Source organism: Entelurus aequoreus, linkage group LG05 (assembly GCF_033978785.1).
Source record: "Entelurus aequoreus isolate RoL-2023_Sb linkage group LG05, RoL_Eaeq_v1.1, whole genome shotgun sequence".
NCBI lineage: Eukaryota > Metazoa > Chordata > Actinopteri > Syngnathiformes > Syngnathidae > Entelurus > Entelurus aequoreus.
The window spans coordinates 42,741,683-42,767,206 of record NC_084735.1 but is presented as its reverse complement, the minus strand read 5'-3'; the positions used below and the strand labels follow the sequence as shown (position 1 = coordinate 42,767,206).

General features: G+C 39.0%; 1 protein-coding gene across 1 annotated transcript in view; it reads right to left on the bottom strand.

Annotated features, from left to right (window-relative positions):
- The window catches only part of LOC133650639 (transmembrane protein 164), a 48,006-nt gene that overhangs the window by 6,000 nt on the left and 16,482 nt on the right, over positions 1-25,524 (bottom strand). The window contains exons 2-5 of the mRNA XM_062048133.1: positions 18,729-18,778; positions 14,814-14,880; positions 8,636-8,714; positions 6,015-6,115 (exon numbers count right to left, since the gene is read on the bottom strand). Coding sequence (XP_061904117.1) covers positions 6,015-6,115; positions 8,636-8,714; positions 14,814-14,880; positions 18,729-18,778 — 297 coding nt within the window. The remainder of the gene's footprint in view (positions 1-6,014; positions 6,116-8,635; positions 8,715-14,813; positions 14,881-18,728; positions 18,779-25,524) is intronic.

The following is a 25,524-nucleotide window of genomic DNA, read 5'->3' as shown; positions in this document are numbered from 1 at the left end:
TGCGGAGCATAAGGAGTAAAACCACCAGGCTCAGAGATACCTTCTTCCCTGACGCTGTCAAGCTGCTGAACGCTAGCCGGGCTCCATAGTCTCTATCTGCTCTTCTATCTTGTTGCATGCACAGATAATATTAAAGTTTAGAAGATACAAAGAATGGGTGCTTAAAGGCCTACTGAAATGAATTTTTTTTATTTAAACGGGGATAGCAGATCTATTCTATGTGTCATACTTGATCATTTCGCGATATTGCCATATTTTTGCTGAAAGGATTTAGTATAGAACAACGACGATAAAGATTGCAACTTTTGGTATCTGATAAAAAAAAGGCTTGCACCTACCGGAAGTAGCGTGACGTAGTCAGTTGAACATATACGCAAAGTTCCCTATTGTTTACAATGATGGCCGCATGAAGTGAGAGAGATTCGGACCGAGAAAGCGACAATTTCCCCATTAATTTGAGCGAGGATGAAAGATTTGTGGATGAGTAAAGTGCAAGTGAAGGACTAGTGGGGAGTTGAAGCTATTCAGATAGGGAAGATGCTGTGAGAGCCGAGGGTGACCTGATATTCAGCTGGGAATGACTACAACAGTAAATAAACACAAGACATATATATACTCTATTAGCCACAACACAACCAGGCTTATATTTAATATGCCACAAATTAATCCTGCATAAAAACACCTGCGTGTTTGTTATGCTAGCTCCTAGCTCCTCTGCTAGCTCCTAGCTCCATAGAACACGCCAATACAATTCAAACACCTGATCAACACACACAATCACTCAGCCCAAAAGACCGTTTACCTAACCCAAGGTTCATAAAGCTTATATATTTTTAAAAAGTTACGTACGTGACGCGCACATACGGTCAAGTTATCGAATGTTTAGCAGCCAAGGCTGCATACTCACGGTACCTGATATTCAGCTGGGAATGACTACAACAGTAAATAAACACAAGACATATATATACTCTATTAGCCACAACACAACCAGGCTTATATTTAATATGCCACAAATTAATCCTGCATAATAACACCTGCGTGTTTGTTATGCTAGCTCCTAGCTCCTCTGCTAGCTCCTAGCTCCATAGAACACGCCAATACAATTCAAACACCTGATCAACACACACAATCACTCAGCCCAAAAGACCGTTCACCTAACCCAAGGTTCATAAAGCTTATATATTTTTAAAAAGTTACGTACGTGACGCGCACGTACGGTACGGTACGTGTTATGCTAGCTCCTAGCTCCTCTGCTAGCTCCTAGCTCCATAGAACACGCCAATACAATTCAAACACATGATCAACACACACAATCACTCAGCCCAAAAGACCGTTCACCTAACCCAAGGTTCATAAAGCTTATATATTTTAAAAAAGTTACGTACATACGCAAAAAAAAGCCAAAGCTGCATACTCACAGTAGCACGTCTGCGTCTTTGTCATCCAAATCAAAGTAATCCTGGTAAGAGTCTGTGTTGTCCCAGTTCCCTACAGGCGTCTGTGTATCCAAATCAAAAGTCCTCCTGGTTAGAGTCTCTGTTATCCGAGTTCTTCCATCTTGACTGCATCTTTCGGGAATGTAAACAAAGAAGCGCCGGCTGTGTACTGTTGTGGCTGACTACGTTCGAAAAATACGTCCATTTCGCACCGACAACTTTCTTCTTTGCTTGCTTGGCTTCCTTCTCCATAATGCAATGAACATGATTGAAACAGATTCACGAACACAGATGTCCAGAATACTGTGGAATTATGAAATGAAAACAGAGCTTTTTCGTATCGGCTTCAATGTGGAAGGCATACCCGTGTTCCCCGGGCTACGTCACGCGCATACGTCATCCGCAGAGGCGTTTCGAACCGGAAGTTTAGCGGCAAATTTAAAATGTCACTTTATAAGTTAACCCGGCCGTATTGGCATGTGTTATAATGTTAAGATTTCATCATTGATATATAAACTATCAGACTGCGTGGTCGGTAGTAGTGGGTTTCAGTAGGCCTTTAACAACATCTATTCACATAAAAATCGCAACTTTTGTATATTTTGATTGTACACTAGCCCCATTCATAATGTTCGAGAATTGATCAAAATAAATATATATATATATTTCTTTGCCAAATATATATATATTTTTTTTTACAAAGATTACAAATAATACATTTTTGGATTGAACATTAAATACTGACGTTATTATTATTATTGATACTTTTGCTTTTATACATTTTTGATTTTCCTTTTTTCAGTATTATATTTAGTAAGTATTGTATGTCTTCTAAATTGATTTGTAAATTTGTATCCTAAATATTGTTGAGCTGGGATTGGGTTGGAGTTGATCTTTTTTCTTTTATTTGATTGATTAATATTCTGGGATTTTTGTAAATAAAATCTTAAAAAACATTTTGTAGGCCAACACTGCGAGTATAAATTTTGTCAGCAGCCAAGAGGAACTTTTGAAACCTGTAACCTGTTTTGAAAAGGTTTTTATTATAATTTATATACCAAATAATATATTACGATTGAATCGAATCGTCACCCCAAGATTCGGATTTGAATTGTGAGGTGCTCAAACAAGATTCCCACCTCTAGTATGCAGTAATTTTTTTGGTCAAAATTAAAAGAACAAATACATTTAGCCAAAAAGTATATTATTGACGCACGTTATTTCCAGCCTTTGGTGGGCCACATAAAATAAAGTGACAGGCCACATCTGGCCCCTGGGCCTTGGCACCTGTAGATTAACGTATCGAACCGAACCATGATTTTAATGTCTGGTAAAGTAACTTGTCGTCCAGGTAGTGGAGTAACTTGGCTTCTTAACACACCTAATTTTTACCTGGTTAGCTAGAGAATAAGAAGATGAAGCTACAAAGATCAATGTTGCCAATTTAGCAACATTGTTGCTATATTTAGCAAGTATTCATACCTATTTTAGGCCTGGGGGAAATATCGATTTTATCGATAAATTTGTTTTTTTGTTGTAGCTGATTTAAAAAATTTAAAAAATCTGTTTTTTTCCTCTTCCTCCGGCATAGTGTTTGCCTCCATGAGTTTCCGTAGCCCTCGCCTGCCCCCTTACTTCCTTAGCGTAGATTCACAAGCCTTTGCACGCTGCAGTTTGTTTAAAAAAGGCAGCATCACAACAAACTTACTCTGGCATCTTAAATCGAGCACAGCGGGGGAAACCAAATGAAAATATTTACAAGGCAAACAAGACTGCAACAACAACTAAAGTCCTGCTTAAAAGCAGCTTACTGTGGTGGAATCACTTACACAAGGTATTATGATGATACCATGTATGATGAGAAAATAGAAAAATGCACAGAGCGATCACTAAAGCAGTCTATCTGCACATCCACATGCTGCTGCAAAACTCCCGTGGAATTATAATGCGTTTAATCATCAATGAAGTGATATACTACGTGTGCAATGAAGTGTACATTGCCAGCACACACACAAGGACCCCAGGATACTTCAGGGTAAAGCCTGCGTTTATCCACTTACTATAAAACTATACAGTCATCTCAATGTTTTATTTTTGTATTTATTTACATACAATATACACAACTACATTTTTATTTACAGAGTTATTTTAATCAAGACAGAAATTTTAAGTTTGCACTTTATTGGTCTGATTGATTTTTATTACTATTTGTTGATCTTTGGTATCTATTGATTTATTGGAGTGTATTTGCATGCAATGTCCAATGCTACCTTTTTGTTTACACAAGTATTTTATTCAAGATGGAAGTTTTAAGTTTTTACTTTATTAATCTCAACACTGGAGATTACTTGCAAGCAATGTACAATGCTACAGTTTGGTTTACAGAAGTAATTTATTCAAGTATTGCCTCCCAGACAAAGCTCTTAATATAGTTCTTTGAAATGTATTGCATACAAAATACAATTTACATCTGGTCTAAAAAGAAGAATATTATACAAATCTGAATTTTGCCAGGAGTAAGATGCAGTGTATGCAGTGTCATTTCAAACAACTAGTTTTCGATCAACTGAAAGCAAAACTGGTTTTGAATTATCACTGGCATTTGTATTCATTGGTTTCTTTAAAAAGTAGGAAAAAATTAAATTTTTGTGTGAAAAAAACCCCCCAAAGTTGTTATTTTTAGGCTATACTACCCAGGCCGAACCCATTTATATTCTGTTTTTCAAAACACAACAGGCAACCAAGGGTCTTATCAGACACTTTTAGAGACCTTAAAGCAGCTTAATGCTGTTAAGCAGCTTAATGCTGTTGTGCCCCCTCTATAACAACAAAAGTGACAGAAGAAAGTTATTTTCTATTTTCACATTGTTTTTTCTCTGTCTGCCTTTTACAGCAGTTTTAAAGATTACTAGCATATGCGTCACGGCCAATTTTTCAGCCTCTCCCAACCCCTAATACCCAAAATTGATTTCGCCTATTCTGCATTTGTCACACAATAGTTCTAAATAAAAAACGTTTTGGTTTATTTGTTTCCAAAGACGCTCATCATCACATTTACAATTCAACATGTTTAAAAAGGAGTCGGAAGAAGCAGAGCTTATTTAAACCTTCTCCAAGTCTCACTAATTACAAATAGATTGTTCACTTCCTGTGTTTTAATGTGAACATTTTTATTTAGGAGTAGACAAAAAGTGAATGTTGGCAGATGGCTTATAAAAAGAACAAAAAAGTGTAATAATAAATCATAAATGTGTCTTGTGATTGAAGACCAAGTATTTTTTCTGTTTAATTTAATATAGTTCTTATTCTGACCTCTTTACATTTTCACTCTTTGTAACACTGCAGCCATATGCTAAAACCCTTTAAGTACTTTTTAAATGTACACACAGCACCCAATTTTGTCAGAAAAACACAGAATCCCCTACAGAGGACTGGAGGCAATTTAATGTTGTGTAGTAAATGTTTTGGTAGCATTTTCATCCCGAATCATGTTAATGTCATGCACAAATTGAAAGAATGATCAAATATGTATTGTAACAATACAACTAAAGAAAGACTCAGCCTGCATGCATTTCCAAATAATGGTAATATGAGGAAAATATGGACCTCTTCTGTCAAATTAATTTGCGCAAAATGGGACAGACCAACCGAGAGAAATGTAATTTGCAACTATTATTTTAATGATTTTGACTTCAATGAAGAAGGGTTTTGGTCAGAGTTTGGATGGAAATTTTTTCAAAGACTGAATTAGGAACTCCCTCGAAAGGACAAAGTCCAAATCTATACAAAAACTGAGAAAGAAGAGCAGACTTGCCGCTATTTTGCATCCTCTTGATGTTCTCAAAGCTGAAAGAGCAAAGGCTATAATGTCTATAGAAAAGGAGATGGAAGAGCAGGTAAGTCCGGAAATGGCGATTCTTTTATATTTATTTTTTGCTGTTAACCATATCAGCACAGTTAGGTACAGATTACTGGTACTCAAAAACGAATTGATATTATGGGAAAATGGCTGCCAATTTGAAATAGCAAATAACTAATAAATAATACAAATATTAATAATAACAATAAATAATAAAATACATAAATACAAGATAACTGCTATGGGTCCTTTGATTAGGAAAAAATTAACTTAAATAATTTTAGCAGACGGCTGCAATGTTACAAAGAGTGAAAAATGTAAAGGGGTCAGAATACTTTCCTGTACCCACTGTATATCGCCAGTTCTTTGTTCAACAGGGATGATTTAAAAACATTTATTTTTGCTCCTAAAAATACAGCCTATTTGCCAACTTCCCTAAAGAAGTGAAAGAACACTGTAGAGCACTACAGGATCTGTGGAGAGACAATCCTTTTGCATCCTCCATTCTTTTTATATCAGAATTCCTGTAAACATGCCGGGTGCTTACAATGCTTGTAAAATATTATTAATTTACATCTAACAATTAGCACTTTCATTTGTCTTGATTCACTCAAATCATAAGCACCACCTTGCCTGACCAAACAAAAATATGAATATTACAATAAACATTGTGCCAAATATGAAATATCAAGTGCGGCCAGCAGGGGTCTCTCTCTTACCAAGCCAAGAACTTGCAAGAAGACAAAGTGATACAGGAAGAGGATGCCGGTGGCGAGCAGCGCCCACCACATGTCCCCCAGGGGCTCAGGCTTGTACACACCTAAGAAGAAAAGCACACACTAATAAACACAAGTTTGTAAAGTGAAAAAAAGGTATTGGGAATTACATCAATCATATTTTATTCTTATTTGCAACATTTTTATTTCTTACTTTTCCTTAACACTGCACAGGCTACAGAGCATTTTTTTCAAACATTTTTTGCTTCTTGATATTTTTTTCCCCAAACCCTTCCCTTTGTCTTACACAAGAAGTGAAGAAAATGACCAAATGCAAGCACATTAAATATAAGATAAAGTATGAATGATTAATCGGTAATAGATAATAGAAGTAATAGATAGGAATAATTCGACTCCTTGTTAGGCATGTTGAATTGTGCAAATGCAACCACATGATGTTTCTTGCAACAAATACACCAGACTATTAGATAAGTCAGAACTGATGGAACAAAATAATGTTGATTCTTCCCATTTCTGACCAGTTTATGAAGACATGTAACACTTAGTTGCAGTGGTAGCCAGAGGATGTGGTGTCGAACGGGCTTTTCCTGTTTGCTCACTAGTGGCTCATAAGAGAGTAGCACTGCAGGAAAGTATTACATTTCCTTCTTTCATACTGGCTTAAGAAAACAAACAATACAGTGTGCTGATCCAAACGCTACTAAACAATGAGACAACTAGGAGTGGGTTCATAACTGCCACTGCTCGTCATGTGTTGTCAAATCAGAAAACCAATATATTAGGGACAGCTGTGATTAAGATGCAGTTTGGTTTCGCATTGGTGCCGAGACCAGGGTTGTCCAAAGTTTTTATACCGAAGCTCTTTTTGAACTTTATTGCTGACCTTAAAATGCCAACAGCAGTGACCAGTTGCAACATTGTATTCTTAAACACACCCATACACACCCATTTCTCCAACTCCACAAAACTTCCTCATAATGAACTAATCAGACTCTTGGTGAGGTGCATTCACAAACACCAGAATTCTGAATAACTAAATTACACAACTCGGCAAGGGTCCGTAACATATATTGCTGGATGATATAATGTAACACAAATTATGACCAATATACAATGTTATTGTCAACATTATTTTGAGACCAAATTAAGCACTAATGTAATCATAATATACAATACAGTAATAATAATGCAAGTAACCCTTTCTAACGCAATAAACCTCTCTCATCAGTGTAGAATTTTACCCTTGAAATTGGAAGGTCAAGAAATTTTAGATATGCTACATTTTGTAAACAAATATAAAAATAAAATGGACTCTATATATATATATATATATATATATATATATATATATATATATATATATATATATATATATATATATATATATATATATATATATATATACGTATAAGTATATATATATATATATATATGCATATATATATATATATATGCATATATATGCATATATATATGCATATATATATATATATATATATATATATATATATATATATATATATATATATATATATATATATATACGTATAAGCATATATATATATATATATATGCATATATATATATATATGCATATATATATATATATGCATATATATATGCATATATATATATATATATATATATATATATATATATATATGCATATATATATATATATATATATGCATATATATATATATATATATATATATATATATGCATATATATATATATATATATATGCATATATATATATATATATATATATGCATATATATACATACAGTATATATATAATACAAAAATTAACTCAATAGATACTGAACATCTTGAAGTGGAGTTTTTTCCCCCAATTGTTTTGTTTTGTTCTTTTTTTGTTGCCATCACTTTCTAACAAATTCCGGCATAAGAGCTCATTCGTCCGTTTTGAGGGCTTATCGCCCTCATTTCATGATTCATTTTTTACTTTTTTCTGCAAATTTTTGCTACTTTGCGGTATTTTATTTTATATTGGGGAATGTATTCCTTATTTTTAATTGAATCTCTATTATATTTTTATATTTTATATCTATTATATTTCATTTAAAATTATGATTAACTTGCATGTCACAAAATTATTTTCAGACAAAATATATTTATTTTTCCTTTTTTAAGTACCAGGTTGGCCACCACTTAAGCACTAATACTGTTTGAAAAGTACCGAGCAGAGTATGCTTTTTTTTTTACAACTTCTCAATAACTTACACTGAACAATAGAGTGAATATTTTGCTTGAGTTCCTCTAATTCCCTGATTGTGATATCTAGACAGATATTTCCCAATACCACTTCTTTCTTGCAAATGCAATTAGGTGACACAAAGAGCTTCTATTAGGAGGGCTGTTAGTACACATTTAAGTTCTCGCTCCATACAAACAGGCCATCATGTTAATTGGGCCCACCTAAAGTTGAATTAAAAGCAAATAAAAGGGGTGGAGGAGAACCAGTGGACAAGTGGAGTTTTAAATGATGCACCAGGTCTGAAAATCTTTCCTTCAAAGTAGGAAGACAACAAAGTCTAGAGCCAGCAACGAGACGATACAGGTGTAAACCAACACCTTACCTCCTTTCCTGAAAAGGTAGACTGGCACCAGGTAGAGCATGGAGTGCTGGATGTAATAGACTTCTTTCTCAAAGGGCAGCTGAAGACAACACAGAGGAGGAAAATCAGCCTTGCTGATGATTTAAAGGTAAAAGAACAGGGTACCCATATGAGAGAAGATCAATCCAACTACTGTACTTTTCGGACAATAAGGCGTATTTAAAATCCTTTCATTTTCTCAAAAATTGACGGTGCGCCTAATGTATGGACTAATTCTGGCTGTGCTTACCGACCTCGAAGCAATTTTATTTGGTAATGATAAGTGTGACTGGTAGATGACAGTCACACATAAGAGATATGTGTGGACAGCAGGAGGACACCTGTTCAATAAATGACACTAGCAAACAAGCCCAAAACTTTGATACATTATTGAGAATAGAGAACATCACACACGGCGCTCAAGTCTGTCACAATGTTCTGGTCTGACTTTGGTAAGCTACGAAACAGCACCGCTTGCTGGATTGTCCGTGTATTACAGCTACCGTAGTCATACGTACTGTGCTTCAATGTATGGTCAGGGCTCGAATGCCGCGACCGCCCTCGTCGTTTGCCGTAATGCCCTAAAAAATTGATCAGCATTGGCGGCAAGAACATGCCATGACTCCCTTGACTTTTTACTTGTTAATGGACTAGGGATGTAACAGTAAACGGTATAATGATAATTTGTGATAAAATTCCAGATGGCTAGTAATACCAGCTATTTTTTTAATTACAGAAAAAACTTCATTTACGAATGTATTTTAGGCAACACGAAGTCAGGCGCATGTGCACTAGCGTCATTTGGCTTGATAATCATGGCTAACTACACAGACTTTGCTCCAGAGATTTCCCCTCCGTGTAAACGGAGCCAAGCGCTTGGTTTAACGTCATTTTCCCCTCGCTTCCCGGCGTGCGTATAAGAGCGCACTGCTGTTAGATGGCGACAGGTGTGGACAATATTGGAGATGGACGCACTTGTCCCCTCACTAAAAGTATACAGCGAAGGAAAAAAACTATTTGATGTTGCTTTTATTTTCTCAATACAGCGTCCATCAGCTGCTGTGACTGAGAGTTAAGGAGATGAGGAAACATACAGCAGGCGATGTGTCGTGAATGTTGTCACAACTTGTTTATAAAATGTTTAGTTTGTTGACAGGGATGCTCACTATATCGGTGTTCAAATAACATCAATACTAGCTAAAATGTTTTGTCATCTCATTGAATTGAACGCAGGCTGTGAAGATTGTATATTCGATGCGAGAGGTATCACTCCTGTTTTTGTTGTTGTTGGCCAAACTGTTGTACTGAACCACTAGGGAGGCGTTGGAAAATAACAAAGCTTGTTTACTAGACTTCATCTTCATTAGCCAAACTGCTTTGTGTTTTATTTTGAGTAAACGCCATGTTTTTTTTTTTTACATTACTTGTGTTTTTTTCATGTCAGAGGTATTCCTTCAAAAACCATTCATTTGACACAGCATTTTGTTAATGTTTTATTGTGTATAGTGAATTCCTATATGACATATTTATCTTTAAACTCCTAATGGATCTGTCCCGATACAGCATCTACATGTACATATTAATGTACATAACTTAAAAAATAAAATAATCCCTCTATTAAAATGTAAACAGAGATAAAGGCATCATGTAATGACAAAAAGCTGACAAGTTGATATCAATAAAGAATACAAAAACTAATATTTGTCTTTAGATATATGGATAACGTTAAGCTATAGCATTTTTTATTAGACATTACAAAATACACGATGGTATTACGTTCACACCCCAACACTGCTTTACCTAGCAATCAGTAATCATGATTTAAATATTGATAACAATAATCTTAATTATTACTTTGCCACTAGATCTCATACATGAACACTATTTTTATCTATATGGACAAAAAGTGCAGTTACGTCTTATGGCCATCAGTTGCCATCTTTCAAAATTCTTAAACATGCACGCACACCCATACGCACGCCCACACGCCCACACGCACGTTTTGGAACCCCTGCTTTGAAAGAAAACAATGTTTGCCTTGGTGCCCTAAAATATGAGCCTTCCTTTAAGGTAACACTTGCCTTGACCCTAAACAGTTAAAATTCGAGGCCTGTAAGGGTATTATTATTGTGTGTGTATAAAGAAGCCAAAATAGCACCTATTAGGAGACATTACATGCGTTTTGTTTCACAATATTATACAAAACCAACTTGTCTTACTTATTAGTACCTGCTGATGTGTATTTGGGCTCTGCATTAGTCCTGAAAATTGATGCAAATCCGCCATTGTAGTACACGCATTCGCTGTAGTCAATGAGCTCCTTCTTTTTCTCCATCCTCTTGTTGTGGGGCATTTATCCTACCCGGTTGCCATTTCTAATATTAAAATACCGGTACAACAAAGATGACGGAGAGAAAACGCAGTCGAAGTGGAGCCACGTAAATAAGACCGCCCACAAAATGGCACATTCTGAAGAAACGCCCAGATAGCGGTCTGTAAAACATAATCTATGCAACATTTTGACTAAAGAATCACCATTACATGTTATGTAGACCACAAAGAAGTGTTTTAAATTTAGGAAAAAATCCTAATATTACCCTTTTAATGTGTTTTATAATCCGGTGCGCCTTTTGTATTAAACTAGACCTGAATAGACCCGCTCATCAGCAGTGCACCTTATAATCCGCTGCATCCTATGGTCCGAAATGTATTTGGTATTTGGCTTCTAGTGATGGCCATATTTAGACTATGTGGCTGTCTATAACATTATTCACTCATTCAAAAGTTTTGTATTCAGCCAAAAACACTTGGGGCAAACAATTATGGAAATAAACATATGTTGGTAAACTAATATGTTTTTTTACTTCCCTAATACAACATTTGTTTTTAGTTTACTTCTAAACATGATATGGTTAAGTAGACATAACATGTAAGTGGGTACAGAAATTGGATGCAGTGTGTATATCAATGAGAAAAAAAAATACAGTTATGTTTATGATTTTAGCAGACAACTGCAATATTCGGAAAAGTGTTCATTTAAAGGGGTCTAAATACTTTCCGTACACACCGTATACATTAAGTAATGTAGTTATATTGTACAGCATTTTCCTTAAAGAGTGGACTTCTTTGGTATCCCATTCCAGCTTTTTCTCCATCAAACACACCTTGAGCAGCTTTTGCATGTTTTTATAGATAACATTTAGATATTATTTTAACATTCTTGGCTGGCGTTACTCATTCTGCTTCAGATTGGTGCACACTAGAAGTGCTATGGCCACGTTTTTGATAACATGTCATAATTTCTTTTTTAAATTAAATGAATTATCTTCTAGTCTGTCCTTCTCACCAACTTTCCTTCTTCTGACAGTTGTAAAACAAAGTTATGTCGATCTCAAGCTGTAAGCTAATGCTAGCGAGTAAGACCAGATACTTTGGGCAGACCTTACGGGGTTCACTGGGGTATTTGCTATGCTAACAAATGGGGGGAATGCTTGTAACTTTAAGTACTTGGCCCCCTACTCTTCACCATCTACCTCCTGCCCCTCGGTCAGATCCTCCGCCACCACGGCCTTCAATTTCACTGCTATGCCGACGACACACAACTATACCTTTCCACCACGACCATCACTCCAGCCACCCACTCCACCCTCACCACCTGCCTCACAGACATAAAAACCTGGATGCAAAAAAACTTTCTAAAACTCAACTGCAACAAATCTGAAATAATTATCATTGGCCCCGACTCCCTCACTCGCTCCACTCAGGACTTTTCATTAAACATCGACGGCTCCCTTGTCACTACCTCCACCCACATCCGCAATCTAGGTGTAATCTTCGACCCTACCCTCTCATTCCTCCCCCACGTAAACCACATCACCAAAACTGCATTCTTCCACCTCAGAAACATTGCCCGTCTCCGGCCCTCCCTCACACCCTCTGCTGCCGAAACCCTCATCCACGCCTTCATCTAGACCAGACCTGGGCATTGTACGGCCCGCGGGCCGCATCCGGCCCTTTGCGCATCCCTGTCCGGCCCGCGTGAGGCCAATCATAAATTACAAAATAAATTTAAAAAAGTATCTATGTCGAGTGTGCAATACAACAGTGCTGCTTTTGTTTTGAAAAGCGTTAGTTGTATTACTTCCGTGTGGACGTATGCGCGTGTGCGATTGTGAGTGAATTGAACGGCGCAATTACAAATTACAAAATAAAGTTTAAAAAACATCTATGTCGTGCGCGCAATACAACTGTGCTGCTTTTATTTTGAAATGTGTTATTTATGCCGTATGTCCGGAGGGAACCTGTGAGGGAAGGTGCATAGAGACAAGTGATGAGACGCTAAAAAAAGAAAAGTTGATGAGGAATGGCGTGTTTCCAACAAGAGATGGAATGCCAAGTATTTCTTTACATAAATTAATGGTAAAGCCGTGTGCTTAATGTGTGGTACACAGGTTGCTGTGTTTAAATATCATTTTAATCGCCACTACACGAAGAAACACGAGGGAAAATACCGGAATGTGTCTGATGAAGCGCGCGCAAGGGAGGCTGATGCGTTGATGGTAAAACTGCAAACCCAACAAGGACTTTGTGCCATATTTCACACCCCCAGAGATGCAGCCGTCAGGACAAGTTTCGTCATTTCTCACAAAAGCGCCAGAAAAAGTAAGGCGTTTTCTGACGGAGAGTTTATTAAGGAGTGCTTATTGGACTTTGTTGCGCTGATAATGCCCGGAGACAGGACTGTTTTTCGCTAACTTTGGATGAGAGCTCTGATGCAGTCAATTAAAGAGACAACCACAGGTAATGACCTGTTCACAGAGGTAAATGGGTGTTGGGACACGCTGGCAGGTGTGACAATCCAATCCACTTTATTTATATAGCACATTTAAACAACAAAATGTTTCCAAAGTGCTGCACAACAATATTACAAACAATATTCAAATATTATCCTTAGCTCCACCAATGACTGAATAAAAAGAAAAAAACAATTACATATAAAACCAATATAAAAAACAATATAGAATAGATATGATTAAAAACTATTTTTAACAACAGATGGTTGTCCAAATCTGATGGGGAAAAATGTTGGATAATGCAGGATAAAGTGACCTTAAAAAGCAATCTGCTTTTGTATAAAGTTAAGTTAGGTTAAATGAAATTATTATTATTATTATTATTATTAATTATTATCATCATTATTATTTATCTTATGGTATATCAAAAATAATATTGAGCAAAATTTAATTGAAATATTGTCGTGTGGCCCTCCAGCAGTGCTCGGGTTGCTTATGCGGCCCCCGGTGAAAATTAATTGCCCACCCCTGATCTAGACTATTGCAACAGCATCCTCTACTGCATCACTTCCAAAACCCTCAATAAACTGCAATATGTCCAGAACTCCGCTGCCCGCCTGCTCACCGGAACCCGCTCCAGAGAGCACATCACACCTGTCCTTCATGACCTCCACTGGCTGCCTGTCAAATACAGAATCCCCTTTAAAATACTCCTCACCACCTACAAGGCACTCCATAACCTGGCTCCACCCTACCTCTCTGACCTCCTCCAGCCACACGTCCCGTCCCGTTCCCTCAGGTCTAGTGATGCTGGCCTCCTGGAGGTCCCCAAGACCAGGCGCCAAACCTGGGGCGACAGGGCCTTCTCCGTGGCTGCCCCCTCTCTCTGGAACGCACTCCCCAGGCACATCAGAGATGCCCCCTCCCTCCCTACCTTCAAAACCACCCTAAAAACTCACCTCTTCACATTAGCCTTTCCAAACTGACCCTGCCCTTGGTGTTTCTTTATTATTTTTTTATTTTCTTAGTTTCTTTTCCTAATAAAGTTGTTTTAATCCCCCCACCCCACACACGTGTAAAGCGACTTTGGGTATTTAGAAAAGCGCTATTTAAATCCCAGGTATTTTTGTAACTGAAAATTTTCATTGCAACTAAAAGCATAACATTGAGCTGTTAGACAGCTCTTATTTCAAAACACTCTTAATTACAGGTACCTGTATACCTAATGTGACCGGTTACGGTACTCTTTCATGTTGATGAAGTTTATTACACCTCCACTAAATTAGTAACATTAAACAGTCAATAAACAAGACAATTATCCTTGTGTAGCTCAGAAAGAAAAAAACAAGAGCACAGGGGGTACTTACCAGTCGGGTGTTGACTACGGGGAACATTAAAGCCAGTAGAGCACCATTCAACATGTGTACCTGCAGCCTGGAAACACATACATAAGTATTACCGACAAACATCTGATATCCTAAAGCCATCATTAGTCAACTTTACATGTTTTCAGAAACGTAAACTAGCTGAGCTCATCCAACAAATTTCCACATTGCAAACTAAACTCAATCAATTTTGAGTTAATTGTTTTAAGCACTCAGGTGGTTGCTGGGTTCAAGGTGGTGTTGTATACTTACTAGGGATGTAACTATATGGAAATTTCATATCACGGTTATCGTGACCAAAATTATCACGGTTATTATTATCGCGGTATTGTTGGATGTGCTCCAAAAGTACAAACACACTGACATGTTTTGACCAACTTATTTTTTTAAATAACTAAAACCCACTACTTTGCATATTTTGTGTTTCTTATGTTTTACTGATAGTGTTTAAGTCTTAGTATTTTTTAGCTTTTATTGTTTTAAATATTGCTTTGTACTGTAGCACTTTAAGATGTATTTAAATGAAAATTGCATAACAAATATAATCTATTATTATTATTATTAATTATATTTGGCAGGCGTTGTGGCATCCTACTCTGTTCAGCAGTCCTTGAACACACCATAAAAACACCTCCGCCTCGTATTCTATAGAACCATCACTCTGCCCTTAAAGAGCACAGCTTGTAGGTTCAATGTGCACAACTGAATCGTTTAGTTGCTCGGACAGCAATGTGTTTATATAAATTCCAGATTAGGGTATGTCGTTTCTTAATGTGGAAAGACGTTAACGTCTCTTGTTTTATATAAGCATTATATATGAGCTGGTGCCAGTCAGTCTTTGTGGTAATCAATCACTCTTTTTCGAACAATGTAATTTTAAAACGGTAACACTAACCGTCAGGAGTTTTACTGATATTATTAATATTGTTTATTGTTACATCTCTAATACTGAATGATCAGCATACATTGATAGGGATATTAAACAAGATATTGACTGACATGTAGTAATAGGTTTGAAGTGGCTTTTTGTCTCACTCGTCTTTCAGTAAACGCACACAACCTGCCTTTTTGTAGAAAGAAGGCTACATGGGAATTTCTTTTTTTTTTAGCTAATTATTACTCAAAAGGCTGATGTGTGTAAAACGATATGAGATAAGTGGGTGTAGTGTAGTTATCAGGTGTACCATGGGAATGTATCCATCCATTCATCCATTTTCTACCACTTGTCCCTCTCGGGGTTGCAATTTCACTTAATTGGTTTGAAAAGTATTATAATATATGTATCTTTGTTCAACTATCAATGCCAGTGACACGCAGAGACAGGCGGAACAATGAATTGCTCCTCCACTAGATGTCAGAAGGTACACAATACAACCATCCATCCATTCATCTACCCATTTTCTACCGCTTGTCCCTCTCGGGGTCGCAGGGGTGCTGGAGCCTATCCCAGTTGCACTCGGGCGGAAGGCGGGATACATACTGGACAAGCAGGCTCGTGTATAAAGAGAGTATGGCCAACTGGGTTTCAGGCGATTTCCTCAATAATCGGTCAAAAGGCACTCACGTGACTACAGTGCGCCATGACTACTAATAACTTTAAGCTGATGCTGTGTGTTTGCGATGCTTCCTCGTTAGTTGTAAAAATACCCCGTTGTGCAGAATGGGGTTGCTCCACCCGCGAGAATTGTGGAAAGCTTTTACATCGCTTTCCCCACAACCCGGAAAGTATGGGAAGTTAAGGTTTGCAAACAACACTGGATAGCCACCGATTACAGCGTCTTGTGCGAGGTAAATTGCAGAGAACAGACAGAAGCTAACACAAATAATAACAGAAGAAATTCCATCCATCCATCCATTTTCTACCGCTTGTCCCTTTTGGGGTTGCGGAGGGTGCTGGAGCCTATCCCAGCTGCACATGGACAAGTCGCCACCTCATCCTAGAAGAAATTAATAAATTAAAAAAGATGGGTTGACAAAAGTAGACTCTTTGAATATCAGTAAAACTAAAATAATGCAATTTGGTAGCAGCAGAAGAGAAAGTCAAACACAAATACAAATAGACGGACATTGAATGACTAAAAGAAACCAAACTTTGGGTGTGATAATAGATGAGAAAATGAACTTAAACGCTCATAAAAAATATACAACATAATGTGGCAAAAAATACATCAATAATGATTAAAGCAACAAATGTTCTGGACCAAAAGTCACTCCATATTCTCTACTGCTCGCCAGTGTTACCATTTCTGAGTTATTGTGCAAAATAATAGGGAAATAAGTACACTCATTCACTTACCATGCAACAAAAAAGTAAGATCAGTTAGAATAATACATAATGAGTGATACAAACAGCGATTACAAATACATTGGAGGCAGCCACCACAGTTGATATATTTCATAGACAAGTCATAATTACTCCGTGATTGTTGGTCCAAAGCTTATGAAAACTTTGGCAAAATGAAGGTAATATAATATTTTGTTTGGTCGTTCTTTTAATTTTATGATTATTGCGCCGCCGGGTGCATGTTAGAGTGCCTGCTGGTCACGAAACACTGCATAAATGTACTAGCAGCACAGTGTGTCAAATACGGCCGCAAAATTATATTGTCACAAAATAAAAGCATGTTTAATTGTTAAGTTTATGAGCTGGGGTATGTTTAGAAATATATATATATATAGACATATTATTTGGGTTTTTTCGTCAGAAAAACTAACGTCAAAACGAAAGCAATTGCATGCAGCCGGGCACAGACGCGCACGTTCCTGGTAGCAGTCATGGTGCCTCTTGTTGAGTTGGCCGTACTCTCTTTATACACGACTCTGAATACAACAGAATGCAGAGAGATTGTTTTAATGTCAAATATGTGCCCTGGTTGGATAAAGGTTGGGGAACAACTTTTTTGGGCTAATTTGCAGTCACTCTGCAATATCCTATCATATTTTAGGAAAACCGTCTACTCAAGTTGCCATTGAAATTCTTTCAAAGTTTCATGTTTGGCTAACCCTAACCCTATATATGAAAGTTAAGGTTGGAATTTTGAATGCAGTGGTCAAGGAAAGTTAAGTAGGACATGATCCTCCAACTGAGCTTTATGATCTGTCTCAAGAATGTTGTATTTGCGGTATTACCTGCATTCTGAATTCCAAGAGACATTGCACTTCGCCTAGCCAAAAGTCCATTGATAACAACACTGCGGCTCTCCACTGCACACTCATTTGTGACCGAATCCCAATGACAAAAACGTACGGTTCACTACTACGACACCTGTGACAGGCAAAACTAAACTGACCCGTCAAATTGAAACCCTATACTTTGCATCTATGCATTAAATAAAATGTAGAACAGACTAGATAACCAGAATGATATAACCAATAAGAGCTCGAGACAAAGCCTGAAAGAGCTGGTTGTTATGGAGCTTTCTCAGGCCAAGCGAGGAGGTGTCAAGTTTGAACGTTACTTATTGTTTTCTTTTTGTTAGACAACTAAAGGTAGCGGGAGCCTGAGGTGTGCCTCATGTGACATGTTCAAAAGGACAGACCAACTCTACTCTCACATCAGGTGTTTCACTTTTCATGATTTGCACATGCATTCAAAATGCCAGGTCACATTTTGATTTTAGTCTCGCTGCAGGGGATCAGTAAGTACTGAAACATTTTAGCAAAGCAGAATGGTGGCTGAAGAAAGCTAACAGAACCACAAGCAATAGACTCAAGTCATCCAGTTTCTGAACAGTAGTAAGTGGTGGTGATTGTGGAGTGGAAGTTGCAATTTCCTCAGAAACTGCATGTCAACGGTGGCAATCATTTCATTATCTTTAAAACACTGGAAAGTTCTTGAATTGGATCTGGGTTTTGCAGGTGTACCTAGTGGTGTGGTCGGCGAGTGTAACAGTTTACCTAAACACAACCATTGCAATTTTACAAGGCGGACAGGCCAGCAGGAAGATCTGTGGAACACAAAACACAAGGAATAAATTAATTATTTCTCACAGGATGATAGGACAGACAGCGAGCACAATATGGGATTTAAAAAAGCAAGATAAGATAAGAAGCGCAGAATGATTATTTTTTATAAAACCATTTATGGCTAAGCAATAATAAAAAAAATATATTCGGAAATAGCAATCCAAGTTGATGGTTACCGGTCTTCAAACATCTTAAAAGTGGTTAAGATATAATTTGGTGGCAAAGATTCTACACCCCGCACAAATGATATAAAGTGATTAGTTAAGCCCCTTTCACCATGCCTTTTAAAGACTGGAATTGTTTGCTTTTGATTGTGTCGTTGTAGTTTTGTCAACAGCACAGACACAGTATTAAAGTAGTGAAGTGAAGTGAATTATTTTATAGCGCTTTTTCTCCAGAGAAACAAAGCACTTTACATAGTGAAACCCATGATCTACATCTTTAAGCTACATTTAAACTAGTGTGGGAGCAGGTGCGTAAAGTGTTCTGCCCAAAGACACAACAACAGTGACTAGGATGGCGGAAGCGGGACTCGAACCTGAGACCCTCAAGTTGCTGGCACGGCCACTTTATCAACCGAGCCACGTTGCCCTAGTATTGGCATGGACTTCATGATCCATCCATCCATTTTTTACCGCTTGTCCCTTTCGGGGTTGCGGGGGGTGCTGGAGCCTATCTCAGCTGCATTCGGGCGGAAGGCAGGGTACACCCTGGACAAGTCTCCACCTCATCACAGGGCCAACACAGATAGACAGACAACATTCACACTCACATTCACACACTGGGACAATTTAGTGTTGCCAATCAACCTATCCCCAGGTGCATGTCTTTGATACAATGTTTATCACGACACTCTGACTTTATTCGGACAAACAACAAAATTTAAATATGAACAAGCAATTCACTGATCATCACAATTTGAATGGTGAACAGGCTAATTGTATTCTTATTCTTAATCTTAAAATCTTACTGATTTTTTTTCCACACCTAACAGATATGGAATTGACTACAGACAAATTGGCCCTGTTTACACTGCACACCAAATCTGATTTTTTTTCCCACTGAAGTGACACATATCTGATTTTCTTTGCCAGTGTAAACACTCCAAAGCACTTCAAATCTGATATTTTCCAATCAGATCTGATCTTTTCAAATGTAACAAAAAAAAGATACCTTAAGTTTCGAAAATGCCATCAAATTAAATATATAATAAAATATTCACTTGAAGCGCTAGTGACAAGTCAACTCTTCATCTGCGAGAGGTATCTCATTTCAACAGATGAACTTCCTTTGTTTACGCTTAAGGAAGCTGCCCATGCAGGTGACATCAAGGCCATATTTGGGCCACAATAGGGCCTGTGTGCGTTTACACTGGAATCTGATAAAGATCACATTTTACTTGCAGTGTAAGCATTGACCTTAAAAAAATTTTTTTTTTGAAAAAAAATCTGATTTGGGCCACTTTGGCCTGCAGTGTAAACGTAGTGAAGACAAGCTGCAAACTTTCATTTTGGAAGGCACGGCGGTGAAGGGAACAAGCAAAGAGCCAGTTATTATGCATCCATGGACAATAATGCAACCCAACACCATGGATAGATTGCAGTCATGTAGGGAACACTGGTCAGATATGTTGAAGTGATGTTAAGCTTTTTGTTTCACCCATTTAGCACAGCTCTTACTGGGGTAAGGCAACATACATCAGCATATAACACCAATGGAAGTCTGGGCTCCTCTAGTGACTTCATCTCTGTTGCTGTTTTTTTTGTCACACAAGAGATTACGCTTGGAAATGGATTTCATGCAAATTACTTCGCTGTAAAGTCTTGACAGAGCGGAGATGTTTGCTTGTCTACTCTGAAATAGACTCCTAAAAGATTTATGAGTCACCGCTGACACATTCATCAAAAACTAATATGTCATTTAAATGGGCAGAAGTTTTGAGAAGGAGGCTAATCTGTCTGTCCCAGAAAATGTGTGGCAAAACCAGATTGAGATAATGTGAGAACCAGTATTAATCCTGAGCTGGGCTACTCTCACATGAAGTTGTGGTATTATTACGATGTGAGAATTGTAATCCAGTGCTTCACACATACATACAAAGCTCCTCAGCGTTCAGTCACAGGCTAACCGTTTTTGAGTTATACACATATTGAGACTACAAAATTTAAGGAACAGTTATATGGTATCAGCGTCTCGTCTAATCAGCAAATTGACCCAAAGTATATATTTGTTTTATATTGTGTTTAGGAAAAATCTACAGGTAGTTTGTCAAATTCATCTTTCTTTTAGTCTTACTTTGCGGTGTGCACAAACAATAGTTCAATGTATAACTACAAAATAACATGCTGACCGCAAAGTAACCGAAGAATAAGTGCTAATTTTACTTTAAGAGGTGAAGGTAGAATTGTCTTTGAACAAACTTGCCTTCTTCTTCACTACCACTGAGACTCGGCTTAATACTGAAGGCATGCCTGCCACTGCCCTCTGCAGCCCACATCGAGTAATTACAGTTCACTACAAAATATTACCATCGCTATATTCTTGTATAACCTTTTCTGATTGAGAGTCCGCAATTGCAGAATGTTTAATAGGCTGAATGTTAAATTTGTATTAATAAGTAGGTAGAGGAAGCTAAAACATTGTCACGCAGAGATATGAATGCCATTAAGTTGCACTACTGTGTAGAAATTTGGGGCAATAATTCCATAAGCACACTATATCCACTCATCACCCTGCAAAATAAAGAAATAGGGGTCCTTTATAAGGCAGGTAATAGGGATCACACAAATACATTTGTTCAAAACTATTGAAATAAATTTAAAAAAAATAACAAAACAGTACAGATTACATATAAAGCAAAAAACTATTCACTGCCTTGAAATGTGCAACCATTTTTCACTGAAAGGGAAGGGGGTTATAATTTAAGGGGTAATTTCAATCTTAAAATTCAGAATGTACGCACAACACGAATAAACTTTTGTGTTTCAAAATGTGGTGTTAAACTATGGAACAGTTTGAATGTGGATAAAAAAGAATGTTCAACCTTAATTTTGTTGAAAAAAATGAAACAAAGTCATGAAAGAGGGTTTCTAACAATCTGTCCATAAAAGTTATGAACAGAATCGGTGACAAAGGGCAGCCTTGGCGGAGTCCAACCCTCACTAGAAACGTGTCCGACTTACTGCCGGCAATGTGGACCAAGCTCTGGCACTGATCATACAGGGAGCGGACCGCCACAATCAGACAGTCCGATACACCATACTCTCTGAGCACTCCCCACAGGACTTCCCGAGGGACACGGTCGAATGCCTTCTCCAAGTCCACAAAACACATGTAGACTGGTTGGGCAAACTCCCATGCACCCTCAAGGACCCTACCGAGAGTATAGAGCTGGTCCACAGTTCCATGACCAGGACGAAAACCACACTGTTCCTCCTGAATCTGAGGTTCGACTATCCGGTGTAGCCTCCTCTCCAGTACACCTGAATAGACCTTACCGGGAAGGCTGAGGAGTGTGATCCCACGATAGTTAGAACACACCCTCCGGTTCCCCTTCTTAAAGAGAGGAACCACCACCCCGGTCTGCCAATCCAGAGGTACCGCCCCCGATGTCCACGCGATGTTGCAGAGTCTTGTCAACCAAGACAGCCCCACAGCATCCAGAGCCTTAAGGAACTCCGGGCGGTTCTCATCCACCCCCGGGGCCTTGCCACCGAGGAGCTTTTTAACTACCTCAGCAACCTCATCCCCAGAAATAGGAGAGCCCACCATAGATTCCCCAGGCACTGCTTCCTCATAGGAAGACGTGTTGGTGGGATTGAGGAGGTCTTCGAAGTATTCCCTCCACCGATCCACAACATCCGCAGTCGAGGTCAGCAGAACACCATCCTCACCATACACAGTGTTGATAGTGCACTGCTTCCCCTTCCTGAGGCGGCGGATGGTGGTCCAGAATCGCTTCGAAGCCGTCCGGAAGTCGTTTTCCATGGCCTCCCCGAACTCCTCCCATGTCCGAGTTTTTGCCTCCGCGACCGCCGAAGCCGCACACCGCTTGGCCTGTCGGTACCTGTCCGCTGCCTCAGGAATCCTATGAGCCAAAAGAACCCGATAGGACTCCTTCTTCAGCTTGACGGCATCCCTCACTGCCGGTGTCCACCAATGGGTTCTAGGATTACCGCCACGACAGGCACCAACTACCTTGCGGCCACAGCTCCAATCAGCCGCCTCGACAATAGAGGCGCGGAACATGGTCCATTCGGACTCAATGTCCAGCACCTCCCTCGTGACATGTTCAAAGTTCTTTCGGAGGTGGGAATTGAAACTCTCTCTGACAGGAGACTCTGCCAGACGTTCCCAGCAGACCCTCACAATGCGTTTGGGCCTGCCAGGTCTGTCCGGCATCCTCCCCCACCATCGCAGCCAACTCACCACCAGGTGGTGATCGGTAGAAAGCTCCGCCCCTCTCTTCACCCGAGTGTCCAAAACATGAGGCCGCAAATCCGATGACACAACTACAAAGTCGATCATGGAACTGCGGCATAGGGTGTCCTGGTGCCAAGTGCACATATGGACACCCTTATGTTTGAACATGGTGTTCGTTATGGACAATCCGTGACGGGCACAAAAGTCCAATAACAAAACACCGCTCGGGTTCAGATCCGGGCGGCCATTCTTCCCAATCACGCCTCTCCAGGTTTCACTGTCGCTGCCAACATGAGCATTGAAGTCCCCCAGTAGAACGAGGGAATCACACGGGGGAGCACTCTCAAGTACTTCCTCAAGTGAATCCAAAAAGGGTGGGTACTCTGAGCTGCGGTTTGGCGCGTAAGCGCAAACCGCAGTCAGGACCCGTTCCCCCACCCGAAGGCGGAGGGAAGCTACCCTCTCGTCCACCGGGTTGAACTACAACGTGCAGGCTCTGAGCCGGGGGGCAACAAGAATTGCCACCCCAGCCCGTTGCCTCTCACTGCCGGCAACGCCAGAGTGGAAGAGAGTCCAGCCCCTCTCGAGAGAACTGGGTCCAGAGCCCTTGCTGTGCGTCGAAGTGAGTCCGACTATATCTAGCCGTAACTTCTCCACCTCGCGCACTAGCTCAGGTTCCTTCTCCCCCAGCGAGGTGACATTCCACGTCCCAAGAGCTAGCTTCTGTAGCCAAGGATCGGACCGCCAAGTGCCCTGCCTTCGGCTTCCGCCCAGCTCACATCGCACCCGACCTCTATGACCCCTGCTATGGGTGGTGAGCCCATTGGAGGGGGGACCCACGTTGCCTCTTCAGGCTGTGGGTACAGGCCCGGCCACCAGGCGCTCGCCATCGTGCCCCACCTCCGGGCCTGGCTCCAGAGGGGGGCCCCGGTGATCCGCGTCCGGGCGAGGGAAATCTGGGTCCTTTGTTTTTATTTTTCATGGAGGTCTTCGAGCTGCTCTTTGTCTGATCCCTCACCTAGGACCAGTTTGTCTTGGGAGACCCTACCAGGGGGCATAGAGCCCCCGGACAACATAGCTCCTAGGATCATTGGGACACGCAAACTCCTCTACCACGGTAAGGTGGCAGCTCAGAGAGGAGCAAATTCTGTATTCCTAAAAATTAGAAAATACCAATGCACTGCAGGTATTTTTTAAATTCTCTTTAAAAACATGTTTGTAACCTTTTCGTGTTCAGCTGTTTCAAAAAAGCATATTGCTTAAAAATATTTAATTAAAGCAAATTAATTGTCCAGTCATGGTATAAAAACTAAAAAAAATATCTGTCTAGGGTACACTTATTAATGACGAAAATTTTTATTTTTCTGCGATTAGTCATGATTAATTTAACTATGAACAAAATGCGATTAATCTGGAGTAAATATTTTAATCGTTTGACAGCACTAATATATATGTATATAAGTATATATTTAATGATCGTGAGAATTAAATTAATTAGTTTGATTAATTGTCCAGCCAAAATAGTTTGATACAAACATAAATTAAATCTACAGATTAATCAAATCAGTAAAATAATTGGTTCAATAAATGTTTGGTGCAGCACAAAAGTCATGTTGAGGACTTCAGAGAATTTTGTCCAGCGTAACAACCATCATCCACCTTCAAGACTGAGCATAAATATTATATACACAAACAATCTGGCCCACATTATAGCCAAAAGCGTGAGCATTGTAAACTGCTCATGACATTGCTGATTTAGGCTTAAAGACACAATTAACTTTGTTGGGCACATCTACCTATTAATTGTACAGCTGAAATATAAATGCATCAGTGGTTCTGTTTTTTTTGCATTCCGCAATCTCAAAAGGGGAGGAAAAAGAGAGATCAGATTTGATACAAAGACCAAACGACATGCTGCGACTTTGAAGTTTTCATTCCAAAGTTGGCACTGTGATGAAGTGGCAACTTGTCCAGGGTGTACCCTGCCTTCCACCCAACTGCTTTTGGGATAGGCTACAGCCCCCCCGCGACTCCGAGAGGGACAAGCGGTAGAAAAATTGATTGATGAATGGATGGACATGCTGAAATGTGTGAATAATCAGCTATTGTGACTCAACATGCAAGCGATTATAGACAAACACTGGCAAAACAGCAGCAAATTTTGACTGATTACTTTTTTTGTGTGAGTAAAATGCATACATGAAAATAGTCACTTTTCACAAACAAAATAAATTGATATGAACAGAATATATAGGACTAATTAATTTATGGTCATTTATGTGCTGCTGTATTTGTATTTTGTCTA